At 34.7% G+C, this 18,466-nt stretch overlaps 1 protein-coding gene across 3 annotated transcripts in view; it reads left to right on the top strand.

Annotated features, from left to right (window-relative positions):
- LOC139750312 (progestin and adipoQ receptor family member 4) overlaps positions 1-16,508 on the top strand; it is a 155,804-nt gene extending 139,296 nt beyond the window's left edge. For all 3 annotated transcript variants that reach the window (XM_071664977.1, XM_071664966.1, XM_071664987.1), the window contains one exon: positions 1,133-16,508. In XM_071664977.1, the coding sequence (XP_071521078.1) occupies positions 1,133-1,348 (216 nt within the window). In that variant the 3' untranslated portion in view covers positions 1,349-16,508. The remainder of the gene's footprint in view (positions 1-1,132) is intronic.
- Positions 16,509-18,466: the final 1,958 nt, after the last annotated feature.

Genomic DNA, 18,466 nt, shown 5'->3' on the forward strand with positions numbered 1-18,466 from the left:
GAATATCTTGATCACGCACAAAATTGTGATCCTTTCCAATTTGAGTCTGGTAAAGTGTGTGAAAGAAGAAAGTTAAGAGTAAATGTGAATAAGAGCAAGGTTATTAGGTACAGTAGGGTTGAGGGTCAAGTCAATTGGGAGGTGAGTTTGAATGGAGAAAAACTGGAGGAAGTGAAGTGTTTTAGATATCTTGGAGTGGATCTGGCAGCGGATGGAACCATGGAAGCGGAAGTGGATCATAGGGTGGGGGAGGGGGCGAAAATTCTGGGAGCCTTGAAGAATGTGTGGAAGTCGAGAACATTATCTCGGAAAGCAAAAATGGGTATGTTTGAAGGAATAGTGGTTCCAACAATGTTGTATGGTTGCGAGGCGTGGGCTATGGATAGAGTGGTGCACAGGAGGATGGATGTGCTGGAAATGAGATGTTTGAGGACAATGTGTGGTGTGAGGTGGTTTGATCGAGTAAGTAACGTAAGGGTAAGAGAGATGTGTGGAAATTAAAAGAGCATGGTTGAGAGAGCAGAAGAGGGTGTTTTGAAATGGTTTGGGCACATGGAGAGAATGAGTGAGGAAAGATTGACCAAGAGGATATATGTGTCGGAGGTGGAGGGAACGAGGAGAAGAGGGAGACCAAATTGGAGGTGGAAAGATGGAGTGAAAAAGATTTTGTGTGATCGGGGCCTGAACATGCAGGAGAGTGAAAGGAGGGCAAGGAATAGAGTGAATTGGAGCGATGTGGTATACCTGGGTTGACGTGCTGTCAGTGGATTGAATCAGGGCATGTGAAGCGTCTGGGGTAAACCATGGAAAGCTGTGTAGGTATGTATATTTGCGTGTGTGGACGTATGTATATACATGTGTATGGGGGTGGGTTGGGCCATTTCTTTCGTCTGTTTCCTTGCGCTACCTCGCAAACGCGGGAGACAGCGACAAAGCAAAAAAAAAAAAATTATTATTATTATTATTATTATTGTTATTATTATATTGTGATAATTATATTGATAATCCTGACAATACTGATGAAAATGACAATATTTCAATGACAATAAAAGTAATTATAGTAACATTTCCAGATATGTACCATTTAGAATTGTGATGTTTTGTTGATAATTGAGTCATTGCCCATTTTCAGGATTTCTTAGCTGTTCTTGGTGGATTTGTGGGAGCCCTTCGTGTACCCGAAAAATGGGTGCCAGGTCGCCTGGACCTGCTTGCCAATTCCCATCACATCATGCATGTGGTGGTGGTGTATGCTGTATATCATCTCCACCAGGGAGCTGTGCTGGATTTGGTCTGGTTATCAGGGAACACTACTTGTCAGCTGGCTGATACCAAGAATATCATGTAGAAATCATCTGCTGTTATATCAAAATGCCAACTTGCATTTCATCTGCCATAACACCCTCATGCCAGCACTTTTTTTTTTCTGTTAATACATGATGATTATGACAGTAAATTATCAAGGTCTCCCAAATTTTAGCCAGGTTGTTATCGTCAGCAGATCAACAATTACCCGTTACACCAGATTTTGATATTTATAAGTTCGTTGTTATAGATAATGATGAGTATTAAAGATAAGTGTAATGAGCAAAGCCTGATGGATTAGAGAAATAAAATGAAGTATCTATGAAATTTTTGGGCAATCCAGGCTTTGTTTAATGACTAATTTGGTGCATACATGTAGTTGTCAATAAAATCTGCCATTCTTTAATGATTTACTGCTTGTTCTGACAATATATCAGTCCATCAATATAAACTTTATATCAGGAAATTTTACACTGTTATCTGAAAAGGAATCTAATGAACACTTTTACTGTCGTTGGCTTATTGTATGGTTACTTTTCTCATCCAAAAATATATCACAAATGTTGTCATAACGATTTTAGTCCAAGGCTGTTTAGTATTAAGCTCCCACAAATACACTGTCACTAGTCCTTAAAAATCATTCCCAAGGTCAACAGAAATGTACAGTGCATAGCAACTTATCCAGGTGGCAGATCAGATAACTGTATCAATATTGTGCACTAGTTGAATAAAAATGTGTCTGCCCATACAGTCAACTTTCTGGATCTGTTGCTGCTGCATGGTTATAGGTACCTCATTAACATTATTCTAAGAAGTATTCTTGGGTCTGTCATACTTTTAATATGTAGTCAGGAATTCTTTGATGAGTCATTCACTGTAGCAGTGGTCTCAAAAACTTTCTGATAGCTGTTTGGGGCTGAAGAAAATGCACTGTAGAATAATTGTTAATTAATTATTTATGGTACACAAGTAAATATTACTAGTCTTATTGTATAAATTCATAAGCACAAAGTGTGCTGCTTTTGTGAGATTACCTCCAACTTGTTCTTCTTAATGGAAACTTTCTCATGAAAACTGAGAATGTTCTCAAATATGCAAGAAGATTTTTCTTTATGACTTAAAGAATAAAAATTATTCTTCAAATTGTTTATCAATGATTAACTCTGTGGAGTCTGTCATTATCCAGTATTACATCCTACAGCTCAGTGCACTGTATATGAAGGACTGTTGAAGGAGCATATCTCCCAAATACTTTCTGGAGTACTGTGCTTTGACTGAACTTGTCACTGCATGTGCCAAGTGGAAAACTCTTTTTCTCTGTTGAAGTACTTTGTTTTTGTTGATGATACTTCATATTCTTAGTCTTTTGGAAGCTTTTTTATTTTGTTTACTTTTCTCTAATCATACAATATTACGTTTAAACAGTGTATACTTTTCATTATCCCAAACTATATGTCTTGTGAATGTTTATCATATATTATCGACTTACCGTGAACATGTTCTTTTTTCTGTAATTTCTGTCCAATTTCATAAAATATTAGGAAGTTTTTCCAAACCCCTTTCTTTCACTTAGTTTAATGATTGATCTTGAAGAAGTGAAACTCAGCTGTATGAAGTTCTGTAACTCTGATCATTCCAGTATAATATTTTACTTTTATAAAGTGACTAGGACCCATATTCTGAAATCATAGAGAAATAATTTACATACCTTTCAAACTTTCATGTTATCAGATTAAGGAGACAGCATTTAAAGTAATTCATTAACATTTGAACTTCAGCATAGGTTTAGTATTTGGGTCGTGTAGCTAAGTTATGATATTAATGAGTGTCAGAAAGTTTCTCTGTTATCTTATTTCTAGTGAATGTAATTATCAGTGTCTTTGTCTTTTCAGTTAGAAAAATTTTCCTCAGGCATTCCTGCCTTGAGTATCAGTTCTTCACATGGTTTCAAATGTTTTCATTAGCCAACTGTCACATTTTCTGCTTGCATGGTTTATAAATCAAATTATTGATAAAGATAGTTTTAAAAAATGATTTTATCCATTACTGATAATAAAGGGTAAATGAGAATAGATCTTAATATGTGACTCAAAGAAATCAAAAACCAAAGTTTGATCAATTGAGAATCCATTATTATGGATTTCATTTTTTATTAGTGAAATATTCAAACTTTTGATCAGGTAGTTTTTACAAAAAAAGATTTAATTATTAATTGTTGCTTTAAAAGGCCCAAGTTTATTTCTAATATTTCAAACTTTGTATAGTGTATGGCGTGACACTGCGTTCACAATCCATGGTAACCAAGTTCAAACCCAAACCAGGCAAGGTGTTTTCTACTGTGATATACAAAGAGCTGGTCACACCTTTTTGTTGAATATCCCATAATACAGTAAACTTTTGAAGCAGATAGATTCCTGCTAAGACAGTGCAAGATGGCATAAGATATGTGAGGTATGCCATGTTCAACTTTCTTTATTACCACAGTACTAATAATGACTTGACAAGCAATCTGATACTCAAGGAGTGCATTTAATACATGCTATATAAGACTCATCCTGTTGTTACTTAATGTACAATATCCTTATCATAAACATTTGTAAGAAATGAACTTATTCATCTGTGTTAACTTGAAAGCTACTATGATTAACTAAGTGTTGAAGCATCATTCAGATAAGAACTTATTTAATGCCAAATGTTGTGTTAGAGTAATGCACCTCATAAAGTGAATATGAAACTTATTTAAGGAAGATGTTTTATTTAGTAGCTTTTGAGGTAATAATTGTTGTATGCACAAAGTTTTATAAACAGCTCATAAGCATGAGCAGCAAACAGACTGGCTGGCACCAGTCACCCATGTCATCATTAACATGGGAGAAATACTGTGCTGTAAAATGGAATATCCTCCATTTGGCCTCCTTCCCTCACCAAAGGTTCACTGTCATGAGCCATTTCTGCACTCCTACTTAGAATGTTGCCAAAGCCACAAACTATACAAAAATTTTATATGGTTTACTGCAGTATATTTTCTAATTATGAAATTTATTGACATTTTGTTTAGTTTGACTTGAAAATGATTCAAGAATAACATAAGGCCGTGGGAAATATTCATAATGAAAAAAATGAACAACCTTATGAGGTCCTATTTGAATTGCCTTGATATATCTGAAGGTTAGTTTACTGAGACCTAACTCTGTTCACTATTGACCTACATAGTATTTATTCTTTTTATCTATGGTAATGATGACATAATGCAGCATTTATCACAAAATACTGCACTCCATATGTCAGATGTGCTTTTCTGTTTGGTATGAAATTCATTCAAATGTGAGGAATCTTGCCCCAGAGAATTTTATGTTCCCAATATCCTTTTTTTCCTAACTCTTCACTACACTTACCCAAGTTACTGCAATCATCAAGGACATCTTTATTCCTTTAACTTTCAAATAAGCTGCCTCTGCAATACTGTGCAGAAAATAAACTTATTTATGTGTAGTTACTAAGCCATAACAAAGTCTTTTGCTAAAGTTTTGATCATTGCTGCTGGGTATCTCATGCTAAAATATTCACTGATTGAACTACAGTATTTGGAAAAGGTTCTACACCTACTAACTTGCTCTGATATTGTTCAGTAATATGAAATGTTGGATATGAAAAAGGCAGATAAGGAAGTCACTCAGAACTGTGCTTTGCTATTAGCAAAGGACATTAGTCAAAATGTCTATATATATTTTCTCCAGCATTGGATGTGCTGTGAATAAGCCTCTAAAATTCATATCAAGGGTCAGTAATAGCAATGTTCAGTTCAGAGTACAAAATAAAGTCAGGTTTTCTACTGAGCCACTTGTACTCTGCTGATAGTTTCTATAGTTTCTATTCATGTAGTATGTTTTAGTAGAATGACTCCCTAAGGGTGTACTACTTATGCAGACTACATCATCAGCTCATTGTTACAGTATTTACTTGAAGTAATTTAAACTACACATATTGATGCAAACTTTATTTTACAAAGATGGTGAGACATTTGTGAAGATGTATCATATGAAAATTCAGGAACTTCCTTTAACAAATATGAACAAACTACTGCAAATGTGAATTTTAGTGTGATGTTATCTTCCTCACATAAAAAGGGTAGCTGAAGGAGCTACAGCTGTTCAATAAAGTTAAGTAAATATGCTGCCTGAGATCTTCACTTGTTGATACAGGTTTTGCATACAGAACCTGTGTTTTGATGTGTTTTCAGTTTGAGATTGGTCTTGTGATTTGAAAGAACCAAATTAGAAGTACAAGGAATCAGGATTGTTAGTCATTTGCAGAGTATTAGAAGGCAAACTCCTATTCTCTGATTATCCCTACATCATGTATTGTATTACCATTTCTTTTAAAACATAGTTTATTGTGGAAAATAAACACATTTAATAGGAACATGATGATATATCAGCCAATGGCTTGTTAATGTTTGACCTCTCATACAGCTGATTGCATATCTTAGTGCAGTATGATAATCTCATCTGGTATGGACTAAAGCTTAAAGTCTACCACTGAATTAAGCTATTGAACAAATGTGTGCCCCAATGCTCAATAACTATTTGCATGTTCACTGTGTTTGCATGGACCTTCTAGTAATTGACATGAGCAACTTCCCAAAACATGGCAGTAAGAATCTAGTCAAATGCAGTAGCTTCCTATTTATCCAGACTAAAGATTATTTGAATTGGCCAAAAACCGGTTGCTTCCTAACTGTTCTCCAGAGTCAGAACTAGGTGTGGTACTCAGCAAAAGTGGGAGACAATTAGGCTATAACTCTACAACTATTATAATTGAATTGTAGCAGTCTCCATTTGTTTTTCCAAACTCCACCCATGCTCCCTTTGCTATGGCTGATCATTAAGGCATGGTAGCACTTTCATTTGATTGACTCAGAGCACAAACATAACAGCTAATGGGAAGAAGACTGGGTGATTCATGTTTCCCTGAGTTATATTTATTCCTCTCTGTGTTGAAGTAGCACCTCCTGCATCAGATAATAAACTGTGCTAAGAGAAATCAAAAGTGTAGGTACTTTAAGTTTTCTGTTTTACATCCCATAATGATACAGAAATCTTGCCACGCTGCCAAAATCCACTGAAAAGTTAGTGCAAACCTTTGACATTTCTCAGATGTACTACAATAAGGATTTTTGAAAAAATATAAAAAATTAAGTGTGGATAAGCAGTCAAAAAGAATATAGACTCAGGAAATCGAAAACTGTACACAAGATTTCTACATGGAACATATAAGAATGGGGAGCACATATATCATACAACATACAGATCCCCAAATATACAGGGTCATCTTTCAGCATTTCGAATGAGTACCCAATTGATGACATTCAGTTACTGCTCAGTGTTTCTATGTATTTAGAAACATGAAATACACAAGTTTCTACTTACTTTTGGGAAGTTTAGAAATCCATGTCACTTGAGCATCAATTTAGTTCCTGCAAATTGGGGCCCAAATGTAATGAAATTAATGTGCTGCAAATTTCATGGGATGATACTTGTAAAAAAGAATGCTTTCCAGTGGCATTCATGTAAACCCTTTGACATGTTTAAGCCTAATGATGTCAAGGATATAAGATTCCTTTATTGGTGTGCACTTATTCCACAAAAGCATGAGTACATACAAAATAAATCTTTTAAGATCCTAATAAATGCACTTGATAATGGCAGTCACTGTAATTATGGACTCGCACATTAAAAAAATCATCAAAAAATTGAAAATACTTTCATATTAACCAAATGAAAAAAAAAAAGGCATTGTTAAATCCTGTAGAAAGCAAATATTAGGTGTGTGAAAACTGTTCTGTTATTGGCATATTAGTTAAAGATAACAGCTGTCTTAGGTGCAGGCAACACTCAAATAACCTGCCAGGTTTCAGTCATCTTGTTGCCACTAGCACAGAGAACGAAGGAACTGAAAGAATGGTGGACAATATTACATATTTTTTCTTCAGATTTTACACAACAGCTTCATGAATATTAAATACTGTAAGAAATGTCCTCTTTCTCATACCTGTCTGCTATTTTCTAACATAGAAAGGAAGTTTTGGGAACAGACAAGTGAACCTTAGAGAAAAGGTCCTTTGCTTGTATCCCTCCCTGTTGTTTTTTTTCTTTTTTGGATAGTAATGATAAAGGAGGGGAGAATTTCCTGTTCCCCACTGCTACTTTTCTTAGTCACCTTCTGCAACAGGCAAGAGTATTGTGGGATACAGTATTCTTTCTCCCATATCCCAAGGGATAAACATATGAAATATAATTCCAGAATAAATTTCAGTCATTATAGTACTGTGCAGTATACCATCTATATGCATATCATTGCTGAAACAAAGATGGCACAGAATAAATTGAAACATTCAAAATTTATCAGCTCTCATTTCAGCCATATATTTTGATGATCAACATGAGATATGCAATCATGATTTGCATAAAGCTTCAACATGGAACATAGTAAAGTGAGCACTATCCCTGAATTACTATTCAAAACATTCTAACAGCTTTTTAGATAGGATTCAACCTTCAGTCTCACTTGTTTGAAATGATAAAAGAATTAATATTTAGTTTTTGTGGGTATTCTGATTTTGATGTAGAGCATACTGCCATTCCTGATTGACTCATGATTAACTGAATATTGATGTTGCTTTAACTTGTAATTTTACAAATAATTGAATATTAGTAGGTACTCCAGGGAATATATGTAAGTAATTGATAAAGATGTTAATGACAATAATACTGTATTGTATATACTTTATATGGCAAAGGACAGAAGGCATCTAATTTTTTTCATTTGAATGCTTGGGTAAGATAATGCATGTTCCACTTTCTTCTGAATGTGAAATGTAAGTCCTTGATGTAAGTCTATGCAGGCAACTACTGGGTACTATACTTTTTGTGTAAATCAAAAGATATATTTGGCTAATACATGTCAGAACTTAACTATGATTGCTTGAACTTATTATGGATTAGAGATTATCATATCTTCCTTCAATCTGAAAAATTCATTATAGATTAATTATTTCTACTTTAATGTCAAAAATTACTATTTATCCATTGTGAATTATGAACAAGCAACCAGGAGAAAGATTGATAAATCTAATATGAACTATTGATAGTTATTAAGACAGTTTATATATGGTTTATATATATGGTTGGTCAACAAACATTAAGTTTTTGTTAATATCAGTCTAAGAAATCAAATCTAATGGTAATGGTGTACCAATTTACTCATGCACTGAGGATAGTGATAATTTTGGGTATGATAAAAACACAATGATTTAATTGCTCTGTACTGCATTATTATAAAAAGTAAAAAAATCCATGTTTTTTCCAAATTTTTCCAGTGTGTCATTTATTTTACTAGCATTGATTGTCATAGTTACCATGATATTTTGAATAATTTTTGTGAAGATAGAGTTCTGATATGTTCCAGAGGGGATGTATTCCATAATGTAAAACCTGGTATCTGGGAACAAGTTCTGAGTTTGACATGAGCCATTCTTTTAATTATTAAAAGAAATCATCAGTTATGTGAAGTAACTCAAGTTATAATCAAGTTAAGATTTATTGATGGACTGTTTCAGCAAAGCAAGATTATTGTGAAACTAACCTGTCATAACCTAAATATTGTGATACATACTGCATATATATATATATATATATATATATATATATATATATATATATATATATATATATATATATATATTATGACTGTTGTGTGTCACTAAACTCTTGAAATTATGATACTGTCAGTGCAACATCTTAGTTCACTTTTCAGTAGTGTCTTCTATAAGCATTATTGACTGATGTCAATGCAGGTAGTCGGTAGACATAGTCATGTTCACAGTTAATGTGCACTTGTAAAGCAAACTGTCAAACATTGCATCCATTTATGATAGTGCTTATGCTTTGCAGAATATGTACTGTGGCTGAACCAGTATACAAGTCATCTAGTATGTGTTTATATTTTTGAGCAATATGTACCAAGTAATTTTTTGTGTGTATCAGTTCATTAAGGAACATTAACACTATCTTCAATGAATGTATAAACTGTTTTCTTTTATGTAATCAAGATATGCAAATCATATCATTTGGGCAAGTTTGGTCCCATAGTAAATCATATGGTACTTTTTTTTTACTCAGATAGACAGGGAAGCTCGTATGAGAGAAACAGAGAGAGAGAGAGAGAGAGAGAGAGAGAGAGAGAGAGAGAGAGAGAGAGAGAGAGAGAGAGAGAGAGAATATGAACTCATTAGAACATGTTAGCAATTATAACACCATCATATACTGTTTGAAATTTTATGTGAGTACTGTATACACATTTTCCAAAGTACATACAGTACATCACATATATGTTAAAAATCACAAAGGGAACAAGGTGTCTCTGTCCTTTTGTCAGTTTGTGGGGCCAGGAACCTCAATCCAGTCTTACGTCATTGGGAATGGGGTTAAGGAAAAAGATAGGTAATCAGGCATATATTCCTAAAAGGTTTAAACAATATGTAAAAACATATAAATAATGAGCATTATAAAATGAAATTCATAAAAAGAAAAGATATGCATTTAGCATTCCATTGGGTTTAGATAATTATGCAGAAGGTGAGCTGACAGTGTTATAATGTAACCCATAAACTAAGAAGAGCAATAAAGCTAAAAGAAAAAAAAAGGGGTAAAGATGGAGTTGGTAAGTGAGACAGCAAAGAATATAGGATAAACTACTGTGGATTGGATCTGGAAAGTGTGTATGACAGCATGGAAAGAAGTTTCATGGCTGGATAAAGGCAGTAATTGTTCCACTATATAAGGTGAGGAGAAAGAGACAGTGAAAGAATTATAGCAGAATAAGTCTCTTTAGCATAGGTGGCAGGATGTATTTTAGGACAGTGAGTGTTTAAAAGGGATCAGTGAACCTTTGTTGACAGAGAATGAGGTAGGCTGAAGAAGGGATTTTTGCGCTAGGAAAGTAAGAAAGTTTCAGAGAAAAGGGAGGTTTATTCAACATTTGCAGATATAGAATGGGGTATCATGGGAGATGAGATGAGATTAGGATGGGGTGATTGTAGATTAATACTCTACCATAAAGAGAAAGAGTGGAAATTGGCATAGCTGCTGTATGCAAATGATGCTGGAGTGTTAGCTGTATCATAGGAATTATTGGAAAGATTGATGGGTTTTGATAATGTACGAAGGAGAAGGAGGCTGAGAGTGAAAGAAGACAGAAGATGGTAGTTTTTGAAAGGAGTGGGATATCAGAATGTAAGATAAGTTTGTATAGTGAAGAGCTGGAAGTTGTGGATGATTCTGAATACTTAAGAATAGGATTAGAAGGTTGGTGATGGGAAAACTACAGTCAAAAGTAGATTCATGCAAGGGAAAGAAATTGAAGGTTCATTAAAATCTCTGATGAATGGGAAAGTTAAAAGTGTGGAGTGTCTGTTCCAACACAAGTGTATGGATGTGAAACCCAAACTTGTACAGGTCAGGACTGTTAAAAGCATTAAAGATGAATAAGGTATAGAATATAGATGAGATTAGGAGGATAGATAGAATAAAAAATGGAAATATTATTTGGTGTCAAGAAATCATTAGAAAGGTATGTGATCCCGTCAAACCTATAGGAGAATTAAGTTGGTTGAGAAGAAATACAGTAGTGCGACAAAAGGTACAAGGAGGAAAGGTAAACTGCAAAAGATAGATGTAATGAAAGAAATGATCCGTTATAATAATTCAGATGAAAATCCAAAACGAATGATCAGGAATCAAGTGCAATGGAATCATTTTGTGTATGAGGGTGGTTTGAAAGATGACCTCACTTGACAAATCAACTGTGTGTAAAGTGAAAAAGTAAGAGGCACTTTATAACAAACTGGGTATGGGTTGTGGATGTATTGAGTGCTTTAATCTTCCCCATGGAAAAGAGATTGTGAACAATGATGTTAGATAAATATCTGGAGGATAGATATTTCAACCAGAAATATCCAGTATCCTGAAACTTTCACACAAAGAAATTGGCCATCTGGATATACAGTAAAACATGAAAATTACAGTACAGACCTGAAGAAAAATTACCCCTAAGAAATGTTTTCCGAGTTTATTGATCTGACTTGCTTTAGCAACAGATTTTGAAATATGATATGCAGGAATCTGTCCAACTTACTGTGTTTTCAGGTTGAAAAAGAAAAAAGAGAACTGCTATTGTATTTTGATTTACTTATCTATTTCTGAATGAAAACAGTCAGCCAGTAAGCATGGAAAAAGAGAGAGCCATATTCTCTTTGGGAACAATCTATGACCACCCTACATTATTTTTTAGGTTATTTGAATGTACCTTCTGTTCCTAGGAACAGGATCACCATACATGGAGCCACTTCTTGCCAACATCTCTGCAGAAAGGAAGCTCTTGACTAGAGTTCAAATGCAGACATGCATAAATAAACATAACTGTCCATTCTCTGTTCTCTGCTTACCTCAGCACCTCTAGTTTATATGCTTTCACATCACACAGGTTCTACAACCTTAACTAGACCATCTTTTATGACAGGACAGGGATTTTCTTCTCATATCCATATTATGTGTTTAGGGAACATATGGTCAGGTTTTTACCTGCAGTTAGTGTTATGCTTGTGAGGAGCCTACTCACTCTAGGGTTATTATAGAATCCTCCTTTCTTTGATTCCTTCCTGTTGTATATAAAAGTGCAAAATTTTTGCTGGGTAATTTTGATTTTCAGTGCTTTTCCAATCACATATGTCATTTTTAAAGTTATTTTGCTCTGCAGTTTTTAACCCCATTATGAGGCCAGTAAGTCTGAATCTAACTGTCTCTTAATCTGAAGACAACAAGACCTAATCTACAAAAGGGCAGTTCCCTACTGGTCAATCATTTTGGCATTTTGTTTCTTGTCCATGCATGCTACATTGTGTGTATTACATTTCAATTTTTATGTACTTTCTTCAGCAGTACATATACTAAAACTGGAACAATACAGAGAGGTTAGATTTACAAAATCATGATGAGTAAACATTTAATTATAAGGATAATGAGTATGCCATTGTTTTGATCTAAAAAATAAGTATTTACATGATCTTTATTTGTTTATAAAGCAAATTATTTTTCTCTTCAAAGGAGAAAAAGTATTTCTACTAATGTACATGCAAATTCTGTTCCCTTGTCAACTTTGTTGTGTTCCTTCCTGAGTTAGCCCTCAAACATCCACATATTTTATCCCTTTCCTAAGCATTTGAGGTATCCTAAAAGTTGCTTATATTTTTTCAAAGCTGAGAAAAAAATTGCATGAAAGTAAAATTACCCTTGTACTACCCACAGAGGGGCTATTGCTCAACTGCTATCACAGAGAAGAATGGATAGTGTATTTTCATGTTTTTGGTATTCATTTTTTCTACTGCACATATTTTTCTTTTATAAGCAAAATAATTTATGATCATACTTTATTACTTACTTTATCAATACCAATTATACAGATACTATATATGTATCTTTCTTTCTTTCATACTATTCGCCATTTCCCACGATAGTGAGGTAGCGTTAAGAACAGAGGACTGGACCTTTGAGGGAATATCCTCACCTAGCCCCCTTCTCTGTTCCTTCTGTTGGAAAATTAAAAAGAAACGACAGGGGAGGATTTCCAGCCCCCCCCCCTTCCCCGTTTAGTCGCCTTCTACGACACGCAGGGAATACGTGGGAAGTATTCTTTCTCCCCTATCCCCAGGGATAACTATATATATATATATATATATATATATATATATATATATATATATATATATATATATATATATATATATATATATAATTTATATTTATGCAGAAATTGGATAATGTGGCAAAATTGCCATACATTGTGCACCTCCCTGCCCTGTTATATTTCCTGTGTTATCACTCATATCCATTCTTAAGCTATCATGTGCAGTGAACCAAGACCACAGCCATCTATCCACAACCAGTCCCCATAAAATTTTCCATGGTGTACCCTCTGCCACTTCATATGCCCTGGTTTTTTCCACTGACAGCATGTTGACTCCTGTATACCACATCATTCCAATTCACTCTCCTTTACACATCTCACTTTCCTGCACTGACCTGACTCCTCATAATATTATTAATTCTGTCCTTCCATCTCCAGTTTGGTCTCCCCATTTTCTTTTTACTCTCCACTTTTAACATTTTTTTTGTCAACATTTTCCATTAAAAAAATAATAATCCTATTCTGTTAACACCAATTTCAAAGGCTTACTTTAGAAGTTCTTGTGTTTCATCACTAGCCTCAGGAAATAAACTGGATGATGCTCATGTCATATCCCATCACAAGAAGCTCCTTTTAGTTTCTTTTAAGAACTTGACATGGTAAGACTTTTAACCCTAAGTCCAAACTTTTAACTCAAGACAGCTAGGTTTCCCAGCATAGATAGCTTATTTTTTCCCCATATGGAGAAGGAAGGATGCACATTACATTCTCTGTCTGTTAGGTATCTTGAAAGCCTATGAGGATTATTCTGAGAATTTAACCTGAATTCTCAGCCCACCTCAAGTGCATGATCCCACAATGTCAAGAAAGTGGCTACCAATATACCTTTTCTGAGGAATATCATGCTAAAGAACGTTGGTCATAAAGTTTTGGATTTCTGTCAGCTCCTTGATCCATTCTATCAAAATATGCAAAAGATTCCCTCTGTGGCTGGACACCACTTCCTAACTGCTAACCACTTCATATCACCAACAAATTTAAGGGTTTTCTGCCATTTTCCTATATATTATCTACCTTGCTCACTGGCTGACTTTTGTTAGGAATAAGATAAATTTGAAATTTTATTCTCATGAAAATCCATTCTTTTTACAAAAGAGAAGACCAATGAGTAAGCACTTAATTTTTTCCCGATGATCTTTTTCCCCTTTTATATTTCCTGTAGTGTATTTTGGTTTTGCATAGATATATCATTCTATTCATTACAGTGCATCCAGATCTAAGCTCAAGATGACAGGTCTATCAAGAGTGATACTGTCCTTGGGAACAGAAATGTTCACCCACAGTATGGAATGATCCTACTGTATTAAACTGCCAAAGAGAGTAGAACTCTCTCATCTTTATTGCTCACTGGCCCTCTCTAAGAGGAAATAACTTTTCATGTATTCAGAACTCACTGACTATCAGTACATTGGAAACAACCACTAAACCCCATTTCAGAAGTAAAGACATTAAAAAAGAACTATACAAAAGCTTAAGATGTAATTTTCATTTAGATATAGCCACTCTGCATCAGACTATGGTACATAAAACTTGACAAGTGTATTGGTAATATGTAGCCCATACAAGATTGTGTTGTAATGCAAACCATACCAGAAAATATCTTCCACTTCCTAGGCCTCATATGTAAAAAAATGTCATAAAGAGGCAAAATTTGTTCATTGGTTGATGAGGTATCTAAGAGAGCACATTATACCAAAAATGAGTTAGAATTCAAAAAGCTCCAATATTATACTCTCTGCACATGCAAAGCCTAATTGATTAACAATAAATCTGATTATTGGAGAATACAATGAATAGTTCAAAGTATTGTTTGGAAAATTGAGCAACAAGCTAATATCATTTATATTCCTGTCTAAAACTTTTGCTCCTATTCATACCTTATTAGAATGTAAGTTAGAGTACATTAAGCCCAGTTCATTCACTCAAATATTTTACTAGGCTGTATGATAGGAAATTAATAAATAATACTTATGACAGCCAAAGAAAATTGTAGAGCAATGGTATACATTCAAATTTCATGTCTGGGTTTGCCCAGTATTTAATGGCAAAGGTGGAATCTTTATGATGAGTAAAATTGATAAGAGAGTAAAGTTCTTCCTACCTGGTAATCAAATAGGATAGGAATGTGTTTTATGTTACAACATTAAGATTACTGCTTTTTTCCTTGCTGCATTATCTCTGAAATAATGTATTCATAATCTATTAAAAATTCAGGTAAGTACTTGAGTGTAAGTCTGAATATTCCAGTCCATTAATATGCAGTAACATTTTATAACTGAATATCAGATCTTCACGTAGTTACAAAAATTCTTTTAAGCTTTGTTTGCAGCTAATCAACCCTGCCATGTCTACTTTGTACATATCATACATTTTCAGGAAAATTTTATCAGGCTAAATGGGAATTCCTTTAAATTGTTGAATACTGAACCATTACCATAAATTGAGTTCCTACATAACATAATATAGTATTTTCTCTGTTAAATTCAGTACATGAAGGTGTACAATTCCTGCTGGTTGAATGTACTTTATGTATCATCATCTGCTTATGTCCAAACCCTTGTTTTATGAGATCATTAATAACCAACACTTTTCACCTTCAGTTGAATTAAGGGAACCTTATCAAGTTCAGATGGAAGATATTTCTTGAAACATCTGGTAGTCAAGTTACTTGTTGTTCAGCTTATGGACTACATTTGCAGACCATTTGCTTTAAGTATAATATAAAACATTTTGCTTGTCCATCTATGTCTGGATAAGTTTAAGGGAAAATAAAGACTATTGACATTGGACTGCAATTATTTCTCCTTGCTCTTTTACATGACGGGTGAAATATACTGATGCATCAGTAGTTTGCCTTTTATGATATAACTAGTTTTTGTCAGATCTGTTTTCCTAGAACTAGTCCAGATGACACTGTAACTGCAGTTAGATAATATTTGCATTGTTATTTTTCAAATAAATGTATGCAGGATACTGGTATAGAATATAAGGGCACATTGTTTTATAGTAACCATGGTTAGTACACACTTTCGCATCACTTTTGAAACTCATTTTTGTTTTCTCATTTAGTTACTATAAATCAATGATTACCACCAGCATGTGCTTTGTAAGGAAAGTCACCAAAGTTCACAGCAACATCAATAGCAAGTGATTGGCATGGAGAAATTTGCCTTAATGTTTGACTCAATTAAAGGTCAGCTTCCCATTTATCAAGAGGTGAAAATGAACCTTAGATGAGTGTTACATAAGGCCTAAAATGTCCAATCGTATCACATTTGATCCATGTTAAATTATTGTATTGGCAAGTTAGCACTTGTTTTGTATAGCATCATCATACACAGTAGCTAAAGTATGCAAGATAAGCTGTATGACAAGAAAGGCAAATAAAGAAATATAATTGATTTATTGTTTTGATATCAATAGAGATTTTCCTAAAATGAATAAGCTATAAATTACAAAGTACATGAGTTACATTCCAAAAAAGATTTTTTTGTGTTCATAAAAATCCAGAGAACATAGCGGTGATATAATGAACGCAATATTATGAATATTTTGACAATCTAATGAAAAAAAAACTACAGGTTGAGCATCCCTAATCCAAAATCCGAAATGTTCCAAATTCCGAAAATTTTTGAGTGACGACATGATGGTACAATTCCACACCTGACCTATTTTGTCCATACCGGGCTCTGATACTCTGTTGCCGCCAGTTACAAACCATCGTCACCGCCAGGCCTACGTGCATTACTCACTATGTTTTTTGCTGATTGCTTGTCCTGTGGTACAAGGATATTGTTGAAAATTTCAAAAAGACCTGCAGATAATGAGGCTCCAGTTGTTCATTCACTGACCGATAGTAAAATAGCTGAAATGGTTCTGAATCAAGGTGATCGTATTAAGAGACATTGAATATGACTTTGTTAACACTGCAGAAAAAGTGCCTATAGACATGGTAAACATGTGTGATAGGCTTATTGAAGGACTAGAGCAGCGTACATTCATAACAGAACAAGAAATCATGTCAGTTAAACTGAGAGACTTCTACGACAAAAACCATTGTTAATGAGGCAGATAACTCTGGGGGAAACATTTGAAAAAGCCATTTAAAAAGCTGAGGTTGTGACGGGTTAAAGCTGAGACATACCTCATCGTTTCGACCCTTCAACGATGGCCTTTGCAATGAAGATGAAGGTGCAGAGAAGATAAGGAGGGTGTATTAAAGACTTAAGAATTTGTAAAGCTATAGAGCTTGAAGGATATATGTAGTGATTTCGATCATATGAAGTATGTTGAAAACTTAAAATTTACGTTTTCATCTTTCCTTAAAGGTGAATAATCAATATGATAATTTATAAAAGATGAATAATTATACATGAAAAATCTTTTTGTATATACAAATATCTACGATTCCACTACAGCGAGCCAAGAAATCCATAAGCTCATTTAGATTTGGAGAGGGTCAGACCATTGTGGAACTTCTGAGGGGGGACCCCTAAAACATTCGTAATTGAAGACTCATACCTCAAAACTTCTGGAAAGCGAGAGAAATCAAAGTCGAAATCCTAATCAAGGTTTTCAACAAGGAAGTCATGAAACGCTGGAATCACGAACTCGAAATCTGTATAAGCAGATGAGACAGCAACTGGCTGCTGAGGATCAGGTGTAACAGGAACATGGTACACTTATAGAGGAGCAGAGTCTTCAGCGACGGGAGCTTCAGCTTCAGGGATCTCAGGATCGAGTGCTGGAGGAGCAGATTCTTCAACGACGGGAACTTCAGGTTCAAGGATCTCAGGGTCGACTGCTGGAGGAGCAGGTTCTTCAGCAACGGGAACTTCAGGTTCAGGGATCTCAGGATCGACTTTTGGAGGTGCAGATTCTTCAACGGCGGGAACTACACTGTGGTTCAGGGATTTCATCGATGATTAAAATGAGTACGTCGGGATCCGTCAAGTCTGATTCACTCCCACCGAAGTCGGAAATCAAGGTAACTAATTCCTTCTATTCAATTCCTTTTGCTCAAAAGGAGAGTCAACACGTAATACTTGTCAGAAGCTGAAATTATCTATGTAAGATATACCTGGTAAGAAGCAGCGACACAATTTCTTGTAAAAGGTAATGAAACTGGTTCTGATCTTATCCCACGGCTAAGCTGGCACGAATTTAGAATTATGTATGATACAGTGAAGCAAATGAGATGTAAGGTTCCCGAAATCACAGTTAGCAAGATATTTTCATTCCGCAAGCAATCCAGATGTAGACGTTCTGTGCATGTAGGGGGTCAGAAGAAATTCTAAAGCCAGTGACGCTGTAAAGGAGCAGCAGTAAAAAAGGAACGTAAGCAGTCAAATTTAGAGTC

This window comes from Panulirus ornatus, chromosome 1 (assembly GCF_036320965.1).
Source record: "Panulirus ornatus isolate Po-2019 chromosome 1, ASM3632096v1, whole genome shotgun sequence".
In the NCBI taxonomy this organism is placed as follows: domain Eukaryota; kingdom Metazoa; phylum Arthropoda; class Malacostraca; order Decapoda; family Palinuridae; genus Panulirus; species Panulirus ornatus.